Source organism: Hemicordylus capensis, chromosome 6 (genome assembly GCF_027244095.1).
Source record: "Hemicordylus capensis ecotype Gifberg chromosome 6, rHemCap1.1.pri, whole genome shotgun sequence".
Taxonomy (NCBI): Eukaryota; Metazoa; Chordata; class Lepidosauria; order Squamata; family Cordylidae; genus Hemicordylus; species Hemicordylus capensis.
Window position 1 is genome coordinate 166,533,074 of NC_069662.1, and position 15,590 is coordinate 166,548,663.

At 49.6% G+C, this 15,590-nt stretch overlaps 2 protein-coding genes across 4 annotated transcripts in view; one reads left to right on the top strand and one right to left on the bottom strand.

The window, feature by feature from the left end:
- Positions 1–1,408, bottom strand: part of SNAP47 (synaptosome associated protein 47) — a 28,101-nt gene extending 26,693 nt beyond the window's left edge. The window contains exons 1-2 of one of the 2 annotated variants that reach the window (XM_053262350.1): positions 1,322–1,408; positions 1,072–1,172 (exon numbers count right to left, since the gene is read on the bottom strand). The gene's annotated coding sequence lies outside the window, so the exon portion shown is untranslated. The other variant, XM_053262351.1, reaches the window with a different exon arrangement.
- On the top strand, positions 1,155–15,576 carry JMJD4 (jumonji domain containing 4). Of its 2 annotated transcripts, none has more exons than XM_053262347.1 (7): positions 1,155–1,479; positions 4,353–5,052; positions 7,262–7,427; positions 9,418–9,543; positions 10,925–11,192; positions 12,036–12,182; positions 13,162–15,576. In XM_053262347.1, the coding sequence occupies exons 2-7, from the start codon at positions 4,788–4,790 to the stop codon at positions 13,471–13,473; spliced, it is 1,284 nt and encodes a 427-aa protein (XP_053118322.1). In that variant the 5' UTR covers positions 1,155–1,479; positions 4,353–4,787; the 3' UTR covers positions 13,474–15,576. The 2 variants fall into 2 exon arrangements, with proteins under 2 accessions (XP_053118322.1, XP_053118324.1); XM_053262349.1 differs by lacking the exon at positions 1,155–1,479 and adding an exon at positions 1,542–1,696.
- The last annotated feature ends 14 nt before the right edge of the window (positions 15,577–15,590 follow it).

A 15,590-nucleotide genomic window follows, 5' to 3' on the forward strand; every position in this document is an offset into this window, starting at 1 on the left:
CTCAGTATTGTCTACACGGACTGGCAGCAGCTTCTCCAAGGTTGCAGGCAGGAGTCTCGCTCAGCCCTATCTTGGAGATGCTGCCAGGGAGGGAACTTGGAACCTTCTAATGCTCTTCCCAGAGCAGCTCCATCCCTTAAAGGGAATCTCTCCCAGTGCTCACACATCAAGTCTCCAATTCATATGCAACCAGGGTGGACCCTGCTTAGCTAAGGGGGCAAGTCATGCTTGCTGCCACAAGACCAGCTTTCCTCTCCTGGACCCTTGGTCCATCTAGCTCAGTATTGTCTACACGGACTGGCAGCAGCTTCTCCAAGGTTGCAGGCAGGAGTCTCGCTCAGCCCTATCTTGGAGATGCTGCCAGGGAGGGAACTTGAAACCTTCTGCTCTTTCCAGAGTGGCTCCATCCCCTGAGAGGAATATCTTGCAGTGCTCACACATCAAGTCTCCCATTCATATGCAACCAGGGCAGAGCCTGCTTAGCTAAGGGGACAAGTCATGCTTGCTACCACAAGACCAGCTCTCTACAGGGCTAGAATTCAGAGTATGCTTTGCGTATGTGAGTAAGCATGACATACAGGGCTGCGGACTCTCACAAGTGCTGAACCAGGGGTGGCCAACCTGAGGCTCTCCAGCTTTCGACTACAACTCCCATCCTCCCCAACCCCCATTTACTAAAACTAGGGATGATGGGAGCTGTAGTCTCACAACAGCTGGAGGGTTTTCAGCTCAGTCAGCCGTGTGCCATGGAAGCGTCAAGGGCTCTCGCCCAGGGGCTCCCATCCAGACGTACTACAGATGTTGCTGCTGTTGTGGCGGGGGGTGATGGGAGTTGTAGTTCAGCAGCGTCTGAGCACGGCAGCTTTAGCAAGCCCTGGGCTGGTCAAGCCCCTTTAGCCGCTCGCCATGGACGATCGGGAGCTCAGGCCAGGGGCGCAAGGGAGGGCTGGACTCGGGCTGCTGCCCCTTCGGCTTTCTAAGGCTGGGGGGCTCACACCTCCCTCCAGGCACGGCCACCTGGCCCCACTGCAGCGCCAGCCCGGTGTGTGTGGTGGGGTGGGGGACGCTCACCTGGGCGGCGCAGCGGCTCCTCCTCCTCCTCGCGCTCCCCCCGCCCCTTAGCGTCGGCGCACTTCCGGTGTCTCCTTCCGGCGCCGTTGCGATGATGCCGCCTGAGGGAGGGAAGGAAAATAAAGTTGACCAACAGCTTCCGTCACCCGGCCAGAGCCAAACCGGCTCCTGCGCCCTTCCTGGGAGACACAGCGCCGTAGCGGTGCTTACAAGAGCGGAGCTCAGCCCGTCCCCGGCCTCACTCACTCACTCATTCACTGCGCAGGCGCCAGCTCCTAACAGGCTCCCGGCGGCGGGCGGCTCGCTGCTCCCCGCCCACCGAGCGGCGACGCACTTCCGGCGCCTCCACGATGACGTCAACTGAGGAACGCGCCTTCTTCTGTAGCCCGCAGGCCGGGAAGAGTCCGGGTGAGTTTCGGGTGGCAGCGCTGCGGGAAGGAGGCAGGGGAGCCCCTGCGGGCGGGCGAGGGAGGAGAAGAAGAAGGAAGCGGTCCTCGCCCAGCTCCCTTGGGCTCTCCTTCAGAATGGTTGCCCGTGGCAACCGAGGCAGTCCTCGAGGAGCAGGCGAGCCCTCGCTTTTATTTATGTATTTTCCTATTGAGTCTCCTCACCACAACCCTGCGAGGTAGGTTAGGCTGAGAGAGAGAAGACCGGCCTAGAGCCACCCAAGGAGTTCCCTGGCCGAGCAGGGGCTTGAACCCTTGTCTCTGGTCATCAGGACAGTCCTGCGGCAGGATCAGGCGCCAGGAAGCCCGATGAAGCCATCCAGGTTGTTGGCTGTCACCACATCTCGTGGCAGAGAATTCCGCAAGTGGATTATGCGTTGTGTGAAAAAGTACCTGTTTCCTGGTCCTAGATTTCCCGGCAGTCAATTTCATGGGATGACCCCTGGTTCTAGTGTTATGGGAGAGGGAGAAGAATGTCTCTCTATCCACTTTCTCCACACCATGCATGGTTTTATATAGACTTCTATCATGTCTCCCCACAGTTGTCTTTTTTCTAAACTAAATGGCCCCAGGTGTTGTAGCCTTGCCTCGTAAGGAAGGTCCACACATCCATTTAATCGGGTCATCCCAAGTTCTAGTAATGGGCAAGAAAGAAGCCCTGTTCACACATTGTGCTCAACACATGTACAGTCTGCTTACGGTGTACTCAGGCATGCAGATTTGGAAGCAGTCCCCTTCCTATCTGTAGCCAGCATTAGAGGGGGCCTGTACCCAGGTTCCCCTATGAGCTGGGCACAGGTATAGTCATTCACACAAGAACATGCATCAGCCTGCAGGACTTGTTCGCAGTTCCTCAGCTGAGCCCCCCACAGTGCAGCTGTTGAGTTTCTTAGGGGAGCATTTGCTCAGGGGAGTTTCAAGGGGGTGGAGGACTGGGGCTGTGGGAGGGTGGTGGATGTGGAGGGCATGAGGGGCATGCTTGCCCTGCCCTCTGCCTTGCTTTTCAATTGAGTTGCTGCACCTGCTGTTTGCTTCCGAAGGAGACTTCCGTGCCTGGGAGCGTCTAAAGCAGGGGTGGCCACCTTGAGGCTCTGCAGTCATCACTGTGGCTAGGATTGGTGGAAGTTGTAGCCGAACAAACAGCTGGAGAGCCTCCAGTTGGTTGTGTCTGGTCTGAACCTTCCTTTTCTGTTGGTGATAGTTTGAGGCCACCCTTTGCCAAATCAGAAGTCAAGGTGGGAGGGAAGCCCTGGACTATATCTGCGCTAAACCAAAAAAAAAAAGTGTTTGGATCTCCCACGGTTCTCCCCTCTGCAGAGGGGGAAAAATTGAGTAATTCAGGTTGGGAAAGTGGCATGTAAGGGCAGGGGATGTGCACAAATTGATTTTTTCATTTCAATTTGTACCCAAATTGAATCCTCCCCTATTTGTTTTGGGTCCAAATCTGCCCCACCCGAATCACCCCAGATTTGATTTGTACCTGAATTTTCTGAATCTGAATCAATTTGGGGCAAAATTTGGGGTCATGGGGGCTAAAGAGTGGGGTGAGTGGTAGTGCCCAATGGGTGGAAGCTCCCACCCAAATTTCAAAGAGATTGGGCAAAGGGGTGATTTTTAAAGAATTTCTAAAGTTGGTGCATCTTTAAGCTTTCAGCAGCCCCATAACTCTACTTGGGGGGGCACCAGGGGGCCCAGAGCAAGTGGTGGTGTAGTGCACATAGGTTGCCAACCATCTGCAAACCCACAAGCCCATGGGGCATTGGGTTTTGTTGTTTCTGAGGTGTTCTTCTGAGAGTAGATTCTCTGGTAGGAATGAGAGTGGATTCACTGTTTGTCAGTCCAGTGCCCCATGGGTTTGGGAGTGGTTGGCACCCTATGTGCACTACACCACACCCTGCTCTGGGCTACTCTGGTGCCCCCCACATGGAGCTATAAGGCTGCTGAAATCCCCATTATTCCCTATAGGGAAAAAGCTTAAAGACGTGCAAACTTCAGAAATTTTTTAGAAATCACCCCTTTCGCCAATTTATTAGAAATCTGGGTGGTGGCAGGCACCCATTAGGGCACTGCCACTTGACACACTCTTCTGCCCTTGAAATCCCCTTTCTGCCCCAAAGATGTGCCATCCTCAAAAATTATTTAAAATCACCCCTTTGCCCAATTTCTTTGAAATTTGGGTGGTAGCTTCCACCCATTGGGCGCTACCACCCAACCCACTTTGGCCACAAAATGGAGGTCCAAATCTCCGAATTTTGGGGGTATGAATCTGGGGTGATTTGTTTTGTACCCGAATTTGGGCAATGGAGGACAGGGGTGATTTGTTTTGTGCCTGAATTTGGGCAATGGAGGACAGGGGTGATTTGTTTTGTCTACAAATCACCCAAATCGGCCAGATTTGGGTACAAATTGTTTTGTACCCAAATTGTTTTGCACATCCCTAGTAACTTCCGCTCCCCCTTCCCCAGCACAGCCTCTTCAGTTGAGTCCTAGAACTGCTGTAACCCAATAAAAAGTTGTCAGGAGATCCGGCCATGGTTTGCCCACTTCACTTTGAATGACTCATGCTTTGCCATCTCTCAGCCAGCACAGCATGAGCAGCTGTGTGTCCTCTACCTGTGGTGTGATGATCCCTACAACGCAGCTGCTTTTAAAAATCTTTCTTTTGTAAAGAGTTGGATCATGGCTGCCTGACTCGTGCTACTTGACACAATTCTGTTGCTATTCATAGCGATTAAAAATGTCAAAGGGCTCAGGGTTTTCTAAAATGGGGAGCTATTTCAATCAACACATTTGGGAGATGATGTTTGAAATGAACATGTATCCATTTGTTTCTAGAAACCAGGAAGAGGCTGTTCTCTCCTGCTACTCTCCATGAAATGCCCAAGAGGAGCGTGGAAGCAAATTAGCCCAGTGGTGTTTCCAGATGGTGCAGTGCTGAAGAGTAACAACTTTGTGGGGGTAAATAGGCTTTAGTTACTGCCCTTTCATATAGCCTTTCAAGCATTCTTGTCCTTAAGAACCAACAGCAACAAAAACAGTATTAGCCATATAGAGTACAAGCCAAATGGGAAGATTTTCCAGCAAAATTTGGAACTGGACTTTTGTATACTATTGTCTTCATCTTTCCTGACTCTTCCCTCCTTTTTTTTCCTTTTCTTTCCCTCCTTTAAAAAAAATCTGCTGGCCGTATCATCCAGCTATTTATTTTAGAATAGTTTAATTTTGTCTGTCACCTGCTAAGTTAGGTGTTGGACACTTGCTGTCGCCTGAATGGACAGGGACACTTTTGCCTACTCCACTAAGTTTTTTCGCGATTATAGTGCCCCACCTCGGGGTGCAAGCTGCCAAGCCCACGAACATGTTGACTACATCGAAAAGCCAGAAACATTCACTTATGCAGACTTTTTCAAGGATTACTTGATTCCCAACGACCCCTGTGTTTTCTCAGCTAAGTTCACCGAAGGCTGGGGCAGCAGGAGGAAATGGGTGACTCCGGATGGGAAGCCTAACTTTGACTACCTGCTGAGGACTTTTGGTAAGTCAGCTTTAAATTACAAATGCTAGATATTGGCCGTGATCTGGCTCCTGTTGAAGTTAGGCACTTTCGGTTTGGCTTTCACACAAGATCTAATTTGCAGTCACTCCCCTCAAGTACCAATAGCTTGCTTGCTTTCTTCTTTTTTAGCTCAACCTCTAATCAAGTTATGTTGTGCCCTCGACTGACATCCCAGATGCATTGTTCCATGTTAAAAACTCGGGGAACTAGTACAACTTTCTGTGTCTCACATTCACAGACTCAGCCTTGATGAGCTGGAAGTTTTCCATAGGATTTTAGAATGGGAAGGGGTCTTGGAGGTCATCTAGTCCAGCCCCCTGCTCAGTGCAGAAAACTCCGACAGCATCCCAGGTTAGGGATGTGCACAGAACCGGTGGGGACCGGTTTGATGGCCGGGGTCGGGGTGGTGGTGGCTTTAAGTGTGGGGGGTGGGTGCACCCCCCCAACGGTGTTTTCCCCGCTGGTGCACACACAAGTCCTTAAGAACCCATAGGGGTGGCAGCGTACTTCCCTGATGCCCTGTGCTGCCGTTTACCAGAAGTAGGAACAGCGTGCGACATGCACAGTTGCCATTCTGGGTACATCCGGTAAACGGCGGCACAGTGCAGCAGGGAGGTACGTTGCCACCTCGATAGGCTCTTGAGGATTCGCACGCCAGTGGGAGAAACACGGCGGGAGGGGGTAAGTGCACCCACCCCCGCCCTTAAATCCATCCCCACCCCCTGCTGTTGAACCTTCGAGCCGGTGGGGGTTCGAACGGGTTCGGAGGCCCGTAAAAGGCTCCGGTTCATGCACATCCCCATCCCTGGTATGTGACTCTCCAGCCTCTGTTTAAAAACTTCCATCCAAGGAGAGCCCGCCGTTGCCCAAGGCAGCCTGTCCAGCTGTCGAACAGCTCCTGCAATTAGGCAATTGTCCAGCCTAAATCTTCTGCCTTGTATTTTCAACTCATTAGTTGTCCTCAGGAGCAGCAGAGACCAAGTCTCCATGTTATATGTGACAGCCCTTCAGGTTTTTAAAGACTGCTCCTACAGCTTCCCTTCTTGTTTGTCTTTTTTGCAATTTCTTCTGAAGCTTTCCAGAGAAAGTTGAACAAGCCTCTGTTGAGTGTGCCTTAGTTATAGCCACAAATCATATACATTTGCTTCTTTCACAGTCTTTCACAGTATGCATGTAGTGTTGTACCCTACTATTGAGTAAAAAGTAAATTATAATCTGTGAAGCAGATTTAAGTCATTAGTACTTCTGGTTTCATTCGAATTAATGATGTCCACCCCCCCCATACCATGGGGTATTGGGGGAGGGGGTTAATAGAAATTATTGGCATTTATATAGCACTTGTGAATGTTGAAGATGCTTCACAGATGCTGTCTTGTTGTTGTTATCCTTATAACAATCCTGTAAAGTCCGTATTACTCCTATACCATTATTATGAAAAGAGAAGTATATAATGCTTTTCAAGTACTGTATATACCATACTTGATAGTTGTACTTGAAACTTGTCAGAGCAGTTTACATAACAAAAAGTCTGAGAAGAAGAAAAAACAATTCCCTATCCCAGAAGGGCTCACAGTCTTAAAAACGCACAAACATGCAGATACACAAGGAGACAACAGCAACACTAACTAAAGAGAGACGATTCTGGGCTGAATAGGGACAGTAGCTCTCCCCCAGCTGTGCGAGAGAGACTCACCACTTCCAAAGGTGCCTCTTTGCCCAGCTAGCAGGGAATACCTTTACCTTTCACTTTAAAGTTAAGCAGGCTTCAGACTTAAAAGCTAAGCATCCATGCTTAATGTAAAATGTCCCACAATAATGCTTTCTCCATGAGGAAGAGAGACTAAGAGATCTGAGAACTTAATGCAAATGATAGTATTATACAAACCGTAATGGTAAGTCGTCCTGGTTACAAACTGGCAGTTGTAACAAACCAGTGTGAAAACAATTGCACTAGCTATTGTGTTCTGGTCCGTTTCTCTGTGATTCAGGTCTCCCAGCACTGAATCAATTGAGCAGTGGTAGAAGGCATCCCCTTCTGTGTTTCTGTGGGCACCCTGCACAGCACTTAACAGACCCACATAGATGAATGCTCAAGCTGACGGGCTCAAGGCCCTTCTGCTCTTCTATTGGTAACCCCAACAGTGCACCAGTTAATCTCCCAAATGGGCTCAAAGAGTTTATATTTCAGGGGAGGCTGTAGTACCTGTTGCCAACTGTGATGTCAAGGAATACAATTCTAACCCAAAGGAACATCTCAAACTCAAGGAGTACATAAGTTATTGGAAAGAGCACATTAAAAAGAGCTACCGCTCACCCCGGGGGTGCCTTTACCTCAAGGACTGGCACTTGCACAGGTAAGCAAAGCCTTGGAACTCCTCAGCATGCTCCTATGAAGCCCTGGCATGCTGCTGCCTTGCACCCCTTTTACTCTTTGGGAAGTGTCTCCCGCTGCTCTGGTCACTGCCTGTTTCAGAACTATGCATTGTAAGAGCCTAAGGCTTCGACTGCATGGTAGGAGGTCCTGGTGCTGCGCAGTGCTGGGTTTGGTCTGCATTTCTTACAGTGCATTTGGCTGGCATTGTCTCTTCCTTCTGATGTCAAATGCACATGTTTCCTTTCCCCCCATGTCTGCACGCATTTGAGTTATCAAAGAGTTATACTTTGGGCTGCATGGGAGGGGTTTCCTTCTTGGTCACCTTATGTTGGTCTTTGTTATGATATGGTTGCATAGTTACACTGTGGCTATCAAAGACGCTGCTGGAATCAAAGACATGGCTGCTTTCACTCACACCTGGCAGGTGCAGTAATACAGTGGATAGGGTATATGCCTTCCAGCATCTCTCTCTCAGAGCAGGTTGAAACAGGAATGTTGGTCTATTTTAAAACGTGTTTGGCTTGATGATATAGTGTCTACACCAATTCTTGGTTTTAGAGAGCCTAAGGTGCTTTAAAAACAGCATGGATGCCATTAAATACCTAGTAGAGGTAAGGCTTAAGAAGGCCTGGGCAAATAACTCTGTGCAGGCTTATAATCTTGCTTTCCTGCCAGTGGGTCTGCCATGTTCCTTAAAACAACCTGGTGGATATTGGCTTTTGTTTGTGGTGTTGGGGTCCCATTTTAATCGGGAGCAGCTTGTCCTATTGAGTAGGGCGAGGGAGAAGGTGCAGTTGCCTCTGCTTCCCTGCAGCAGCTTGGGTTGCTCCTCTCTCTCTCCCCCTCTCCCACTGCCTGCAGGCTGGCCACTTGCCAGGTAGAGCTGTGCAGTTAGCCTCTCAAACAGGCAGTAGAGAGAGGAACAACCTGAGCTGCTGGGAAGCAGAGGCAGCTGGGTCTCCTTTGGTCCCCCCCACCCCACCCAGCCTGGCTCACTAGAACAAGCCACTACTGTTTTAAATGTAGTCTGCAAGTTAGTGCACTTAGTATATCTGCATGCCTTGAAGTTTCTGTCATAGACCCGTGCCCCTTCACACTAATTCAGGATTGTTTGCATACTGCAGTTTTGCCGTACATCAGTGTGGTTCCGCAAAAGAGTTTCTCCTTCCTCACCTTCAGTTTCTTGTGGATCAGCTTTGAACCACTTCAGACTGTCAGTCAGGCATTTTGTTGATCTAGTTCAGTGCTGCTGCCCTGGCTCTCCAGGGTCTTGAGAGTAGAAGTAGGTTTCACTCTGCTGTAGGAGATCCTTTAGACAGAGGTGCCAGTGATTACTCTTGCACATGTTCTTCCACTAAGTTGTTGTTCCTACATGCATATGCATAAAAGCAAAGCATGATGAAGCTCCTTTTTGCATTACAATATCTTGACACACAGCTCCCACAGCTGGTGGCAAGTGGAGATAAGAGAAGCCATTGGATCGTGTGGCTCCCGCCCCCCCCATCCCCCCCCCACCACCCTGAACCCAGCATTTCAGGCTTAGGAACAGAGCCTAAGGGCCAGGCCAGGTGTTACTTTAGGCAGCTCCTTGTACCTCTGGTTGGCTATCTGACTTCTCCATTTGTGTGAGCAGTGTAATCATAAATCAGGAATACATAGGTCTCAACTGTGCCATTTCCCATGATTTCCAGATCCACAACACTGATCTCAAAAGGTCTTCTTTTAAAGAAGCTACCATGGCTCAGGTTCTTGAGCTCTTGAAGCCTTGGCTTGACTCCCAAGACAGTAACGTCTGGCCCAGCCCTGAGATTATTTCATTAGTGGCAGGTGATGTGGTAACAAGATCCTGTGTTTCAGACTAGCGATGTTAGGCCATGATCCAGCCTTTGGCATGCTGCTGGGCAAATGCTGAATGAGCCTTGAGTATCTCTTGATGTCTGAGCTGCCTCTTCCAATGCTTTCTCCTGAAGGGCTTTCCCAGAGCAAGATGTTTACTCCACCCCTATCTATTTTTCATCCGACTGGCTGAACGAATACTGGGATGCCATCGCAGTGGATGACTATCGTTTTGTCTACATGGGACCCAAAGGCTCATGGTAAAGCCAGCCGGATGCTTCCATACATTCTCCTAGGGATTCTCATGCGTAAGATGGAGAAGGTGCACCTCGGCTCACTGGGATTTGCTGCCAAATAAACATGCATATGAGTCGGCTGTAAGTGGGGTGCATGTCTTAGAGGAAGGAGAGGCTATGCACCAACTTGGGAAAACAACATTCTCTAGCTTTAAACATGGCACCTTTTTCTACCTTTGGAGAAGTGATGAGATCAGGCAGGGTGTAATTCTCTGTGTTGTAGATTATATAGTCCGTCCATACCATGGTAAGGGAGCCAGTTACAAAGATGCTTGGAGCCTCCTGGCTCTGGGGAATTGTCCCCCAAGAATGTGAAGGTACCAAGGAAATTCTGAGCTTCTCTCAAGAAAAGCCAGTCTGAGTTTGGGATCTGTTTGTAGAAAGCTGTAGATGTGTGCACCTGTTGCTATCTTGGAATTACAGTGTGCATGCGTGTACCTGCAGATGAATTTGGTTAGAGACAGCAAAGCATTGCTTCAGCCAAAGAGTGAGTGCGTGTAAGGGACAAATGGAGTGACAGCTGCTGCAGACTAACATCTTGACCTCAGCTACCCCCTGAGTCTATCTAGCTAGATTTGCATAAACACCTCTACAGGGCCCCCACCCTCCCTGTGGGTGCACACTGCTTCCCCCTCCAGAGACTACAGTTTTAGCTTTCCCAGCAATGGACACCACAGGGGGCCAGCAGGTACCCAGCTGATCACAACAGAGGGCAGCAGCAGTGGATCACCTCCTCCTCCAGTGTATGTGGGGCATTTTAGATTTTCCAGATGCCCTGGTCCCCTGATGTAGCATCCAGCGTGAAGCATCAGAAATTGAAAATGGCCCTGTGCTCTAAAGGAGGAAAATGTTGTTGTTGTCGGCTGCTGCTGCCCCCCACCATCACCTGGTAAGATTCCCATGGCAGGGTTCAGTAGGGAGGCTAACCGGTTGACAGTGAGCAGCAGTGGATACTGGGGCTTTAGGGGTCAACCAGGTGGGGCTGTGCACCTTCAAGCCTGTGCTCACCTGGCTTGAAGATGCACAGATGAAGCTGCCTCTGAAGTCTTCCGTGTTTAAATTGTTTGCTGCTTTGGGAGCCTCTCCTGGTTTAAAAGCAGGGTATGCATATAATGGTCTGTGTGGATGGCCAGCTCGGAGCACCTGATGGGTCTCAGTGCTGGAAAACAAGTGGATTCCATTCTTGGGTTTGATCTGTGTTTCCTTGAAGTAAAACAGCAATCTCTTATGACACTGAATGTTTGGGCACCCTGAGGCAGTGGTGGGAGGGTGAGCCTAGACCTTCTGTCGGAACAGTCCTGCATCTCTCTGGCTGCATGCTCCTAACTCCTGGTTTTTCTCGCAGGACTCCGTTTCATGCAGATGTCTTCCGCTCCTACAGCTGGTCAGCCAACATCTGTGGGAAAAAGAAATGGCTGGTCTTCCCCCCAGGGCAAGAGGAGTTCCTCAGAGATCGCCACGGTCACTTGCCATTTGACATCACTGCGCCTGACCTGAAGAAGAGCAACCTTTACCCTCGTTATGCCCAAAGCAGCCCCCCTGTGGAAATCATACAGGAAGCTGGGGAGATCGTCTTCATCCCGAGTGGGTGGCACCATCAGGTTTACAATCTGGTGAGATGTTTTGGAGAACTTCAACTCCTGGGTACTTGTGGATATTCCTGGCTCAGCTGCCTTAATACATGGACTTGTGGAGCTGAGTTGGACTGATGTACAGATACATGCATGAATACCCATTGTTCAGTGGTAGAGCCCATTAGGGGTGTGCATGGAACCTTCTGGCCTGGTTCAGTTCGAGGCCGAACCTCCAGGCCGGACCGGTTCACACATCCCTAGAGCCCATGCTTTCCAAACAGAAGGGCAAGACGGATTCTCCAGTCTCTCACGTAGTGGGGCCTCTTGCCTGAGACACCTCGGGAAGCCCCCAGATAGTACTGGGCTAATAGAACCTTCGATCTGACTGGGGGTAAGGCAGGTCTTTATATTTGAATAAGGGAAGTCCTGCAGAGGTGAGAGAACAGGTCAATTTGCTTATGAAAGATCAGAACTGAATTAGCAGGTGGAACAGCCGTATGCTAGATAGGTGGCTGACGAGTTCAACTCTGACTCTTCAGAATCCAGCTCAGACAGCCAGTCTATCTCCAGGTTTCCTGATGTTCACATTCCATCCCCTGCCCTGGTCTGGCTTTCCTCTGAGCAGCTGGAATGTTTGCTACTATTCCGTGGCATTGCATCAGCTCAGCTAATGGCTAGGGAGGATGGCACAGTAGCTGACGGACCATAGCTGTGTTTCTGTGGTGTTAAAGATAAAAATTTGGAGAGCATTCCGGATCACATACAGGTTCGTTGTAGGAGTCCAATCGTATAGCTCAGCCGAAGATGACCATTGTGTTCTTCCAGCCCTCTGCTGGTTATGGTTGGAGGGTTAACCATTTGGGCTGTCTCTCCTTCTTTCAGGAAGATACCATCTCCATCAACCACAACTGGGTGAATGGCTGCAATGTGGCCATCATGTGGAGCTTCCTCCAGGATGAGCTAGCTGCCGTCCAGCGGGAGATTAGAGAATGGAAAGACACCATGGAGGATTGGCACCTCCAGTGCCAGGTATAGTAGCCAGACAACAAGGAGGTTCATCCTGGAGGTCGACCCTCTCTCGCCTCTCCAATAAGACACCGCAGCAATTTGAGTAAAGCAGCAGGGACTAAAGGCAAACTGCTTGCACAGCTGGGATGGCATATCTGGTTACTGCAAGCCTAGCTGCAGCTCACATGAGGTTTTGCAGCACATCAGCTGACTGACTGCAGTGGCCAGGAAGGAGACAGGACAAATAGGAGTGCATTCCACCGGGGTGTGTGTGTCTGTGTGTGTGTCTGTGTGTGTGTGCGTGCTGTGGTGAGCAGCCAAAGGCTGACTGTGCAGGAGCTGTTCTTCCCTACTGCGTCTTGGGAGGAACATGCATATTCTGTGGTGCTCTTCAAGAACAGTGAGTTCACATGAGCGGCATCCTCCTCCACTCTTATGGTCAGCACTCTTCCCATCATAAAAAAACCATTATACAGGAAGAATTTAGTCACCTTCCTCACCCCTTCAGCTCAAATCTTAGTCATGACTTTGCTTAGTGTTTCAGTACTTGTGAACATAAGAACAGTTCTCCTGGATCAGGCCCAAGACACATCTATTCCAGCACCCTGTTTCACACAGTGGCCCACCAGTTGCGTCTGAGAAGCCCATAGGCAAGATCTGAAGGCACATCCTCTCCTGCTGTTGCTCCCCTGCAACTGGTATTCAGAGGCATGTTGCCTCTAAGGCTGGAGGTGGCCTATCGCCACCAACTAGTAGCCAACCTGTCCTCCATGAATTTGAGCCCCTTTTAAAGCCATCCGCGCTAGTGGCCACATCCCATAGATTAATTATGTGGTGTGTGAAAAAAGGACTTCCTTTTGTTGGTCCTAAATTTCCTGGCCTTCAGTTTCATGGACGTGAAGTTAAATACTCTCATTTCATCTAACACAGACACTTGTGTTGTTTGCCAGAAATTTAGTGGAATAGCTATGACGCTTGACCTGTTCTCTCACCTGTGCAGGTGTTGATGAAATCTTACACAGGCATAGACTACAAGGAGTTCTACAACTTCCTCAAGATCATTGCAGAAAACCGGATTTTTGTCCTTGAAAAGCATCATTCGGAGGAAGATGCCTCCAAGCATTCGTACAGGGCTGCCATCTCTGGTTTGGGGATGCTGCACGCTGTCTTTGATCTGAAAAGGACAGTGAAGGTGTTGACCTCTTTGAACGCCAATGAGGAATTCAAGAAGCTGAGGCCAGAGTCCCTTTCTCCCCCTCCTCAGGCACTTCTGCACCGCCTGAAAGCAGCGATCGATACAGCCCTCCTCTAGTTCCCTCTCTTATTTTGACCAGGTGCGAAAGTGCTTCATTTGCAACCTGGGTGCATGCAGACGAGTTATGTCTATCACCCCATTTAGAAGTCTTAAACACTGTTAATTTCAGTGGTGAATGGGGAGTACAGCACCGGAGGAAGGTGGTTAAGGAATTTAAGCATGTAGGAAACTGGTAGGAGCTGCAAGCGAAAACATTCCTTTGAGTTTCAGCTGGGATGATGGTGCATTTGCTCATGGAGAACTAACCAGAGGAAGAATCTGATAATTTGCATCAGTCATTCTAAGCTAAGTCACTAACGGCTTTTTTTTTTGCCTACTGAAAGGCATTTGAAATGCATTTGATGCCAGAGTGGTGTCGATTTTTTTTTGTGTTTAAAAAATTATTATGGGTCACTTTTCAGATTCATGATTTCGTAAGGTGGCTTATAATCTGATGAAAAATGAGAACACAAAGCATTCATTTTCTTTTCTTTTTTCAAAGTGGTGGGGTGGAGTAGGAGAGAAACAGCAGCCAATAGAAAGATTAAAACCTGATCTTTTAAAAGCCTTATCTAACTCAGATGTTTTTAAAAGCTTCTTAAGAGCAGCTAAAGGGAAGGGGCCCACTGAATGTCCCCCAGAAGAGTTCTGCAGCGTCAGAAAAGTCCCTCTTGCGTCCTCGGTACCACGCCTGAGACTGCCTCCAGCAACTCGGGCAGGGAGATTGCTGAGCAGTGGGGGTGGACAAGGGCATCTACAGAATCCCAGTCCTGTCTTGTGGGATGCAGTTAATGATGGGAAGAAAAGGGTGTGTGCCAGTTCAGATGATCTGCAACATTCACCCGTCCATACCCCCCGCCCAAGCTAGTCCCCACCCCCTTTCATTGCATGAAAGAGTAGGAAGTAGTTAGGGGTAGCCAGTGCAGGTTCGGTACTACATATTCACGGCCTCTAGGCAATGGCGGCCCAGTGGGCCTGCTGAAGTGTGGGGCACCCGCTGCTGTGATCAGCGGTGCCAGTTGTGAGTGACTGGGTGGCCGCTGCCTGGGACCACTCTAGTCGCCTTCACATTTCAGTCGTTGCCAGAACGTGGTCTAGGAATAAGTGTTGAGTAGTCTGTGTGGGTGGTTTTTTTTAAAAAAATGTGAAATGGTGGCACATTTCAGTGTGTCAGATTTTGTGTAGCACAATTGCTTCAAGGGGGGGGGGGCAAAATCACTGTTTGAGGCTTGTTTACATGGCAGCCGAGCTGCAAGCCAGTGTTGACTGTACAAGGCAGCAGGGACTCTTCCTCAAGAGCAGTCCTGCTTTCGCTTTCTCCAGGTCCCTTCCTTTTTCCACTGCTTTTCCGGAGGGATTTCTGGGCCTGTGCACAGTATTAATGGGGAATAGAGTTGGCCCCTAAAGCCATTGGTGGGGGCGGGGGGAGCTGGTTGGAGAGGAACAGCTTTGCATGGAATGGTGACTATCAGACGGAAGCTCTTCTAGCCATGGGCAATATTGAACAATCCAAAAGAGTGCCCTCTCTGTGCCCCTCAAGGGCTTTGTTGGCCAGTGGGAAATATATCCTCCTTTGAAAAAGTAACTGGAGTCTATCTTTTCGTATGGAGGTGAAAAGGGGGCCAACTCTATCTTTCAAGGCAGGGGTAGGCAGTGGGTGGCTCTTTAGATGTTGCAAAACCACAACTCCCATCATTCCCAGCCACAGCGTATTGCAGCTGGGGAGGCTGGGAGTTGTAGGTCAGCAGCCTGCAGAGACCACAAGTGGCCAAACCCTGTTGCACGGCATGCCGCAGCCCCCTCAAGAGCAGTGGATTTCATGTACCAGCAGCAACATTCTCGTTCCTGAGCACAATTAGTCATAGCACCATTTGCGAGTAAGGGCTGGAAACTGTACAAGCAGCAATTCCCTTGTTCTTAGCAGCAGCAGAACTGCAGAGGCTTCCTTCTCGGCGGACTGGCTGGGCAGGATGCGGTCCCGTTCCTTGCTGCCTCTTTGACTTCTGCTTGGACCCTGAGGAGGGGGTTGAGCTGAAGCTTATTCAATCCTAGACTGTTCTGCCAAGTTGCCCTAAGACCTTTCTGAAACTACACATTAAAAAAAAACAGTATTTAAGTGTCCTTGGCTTCCATCT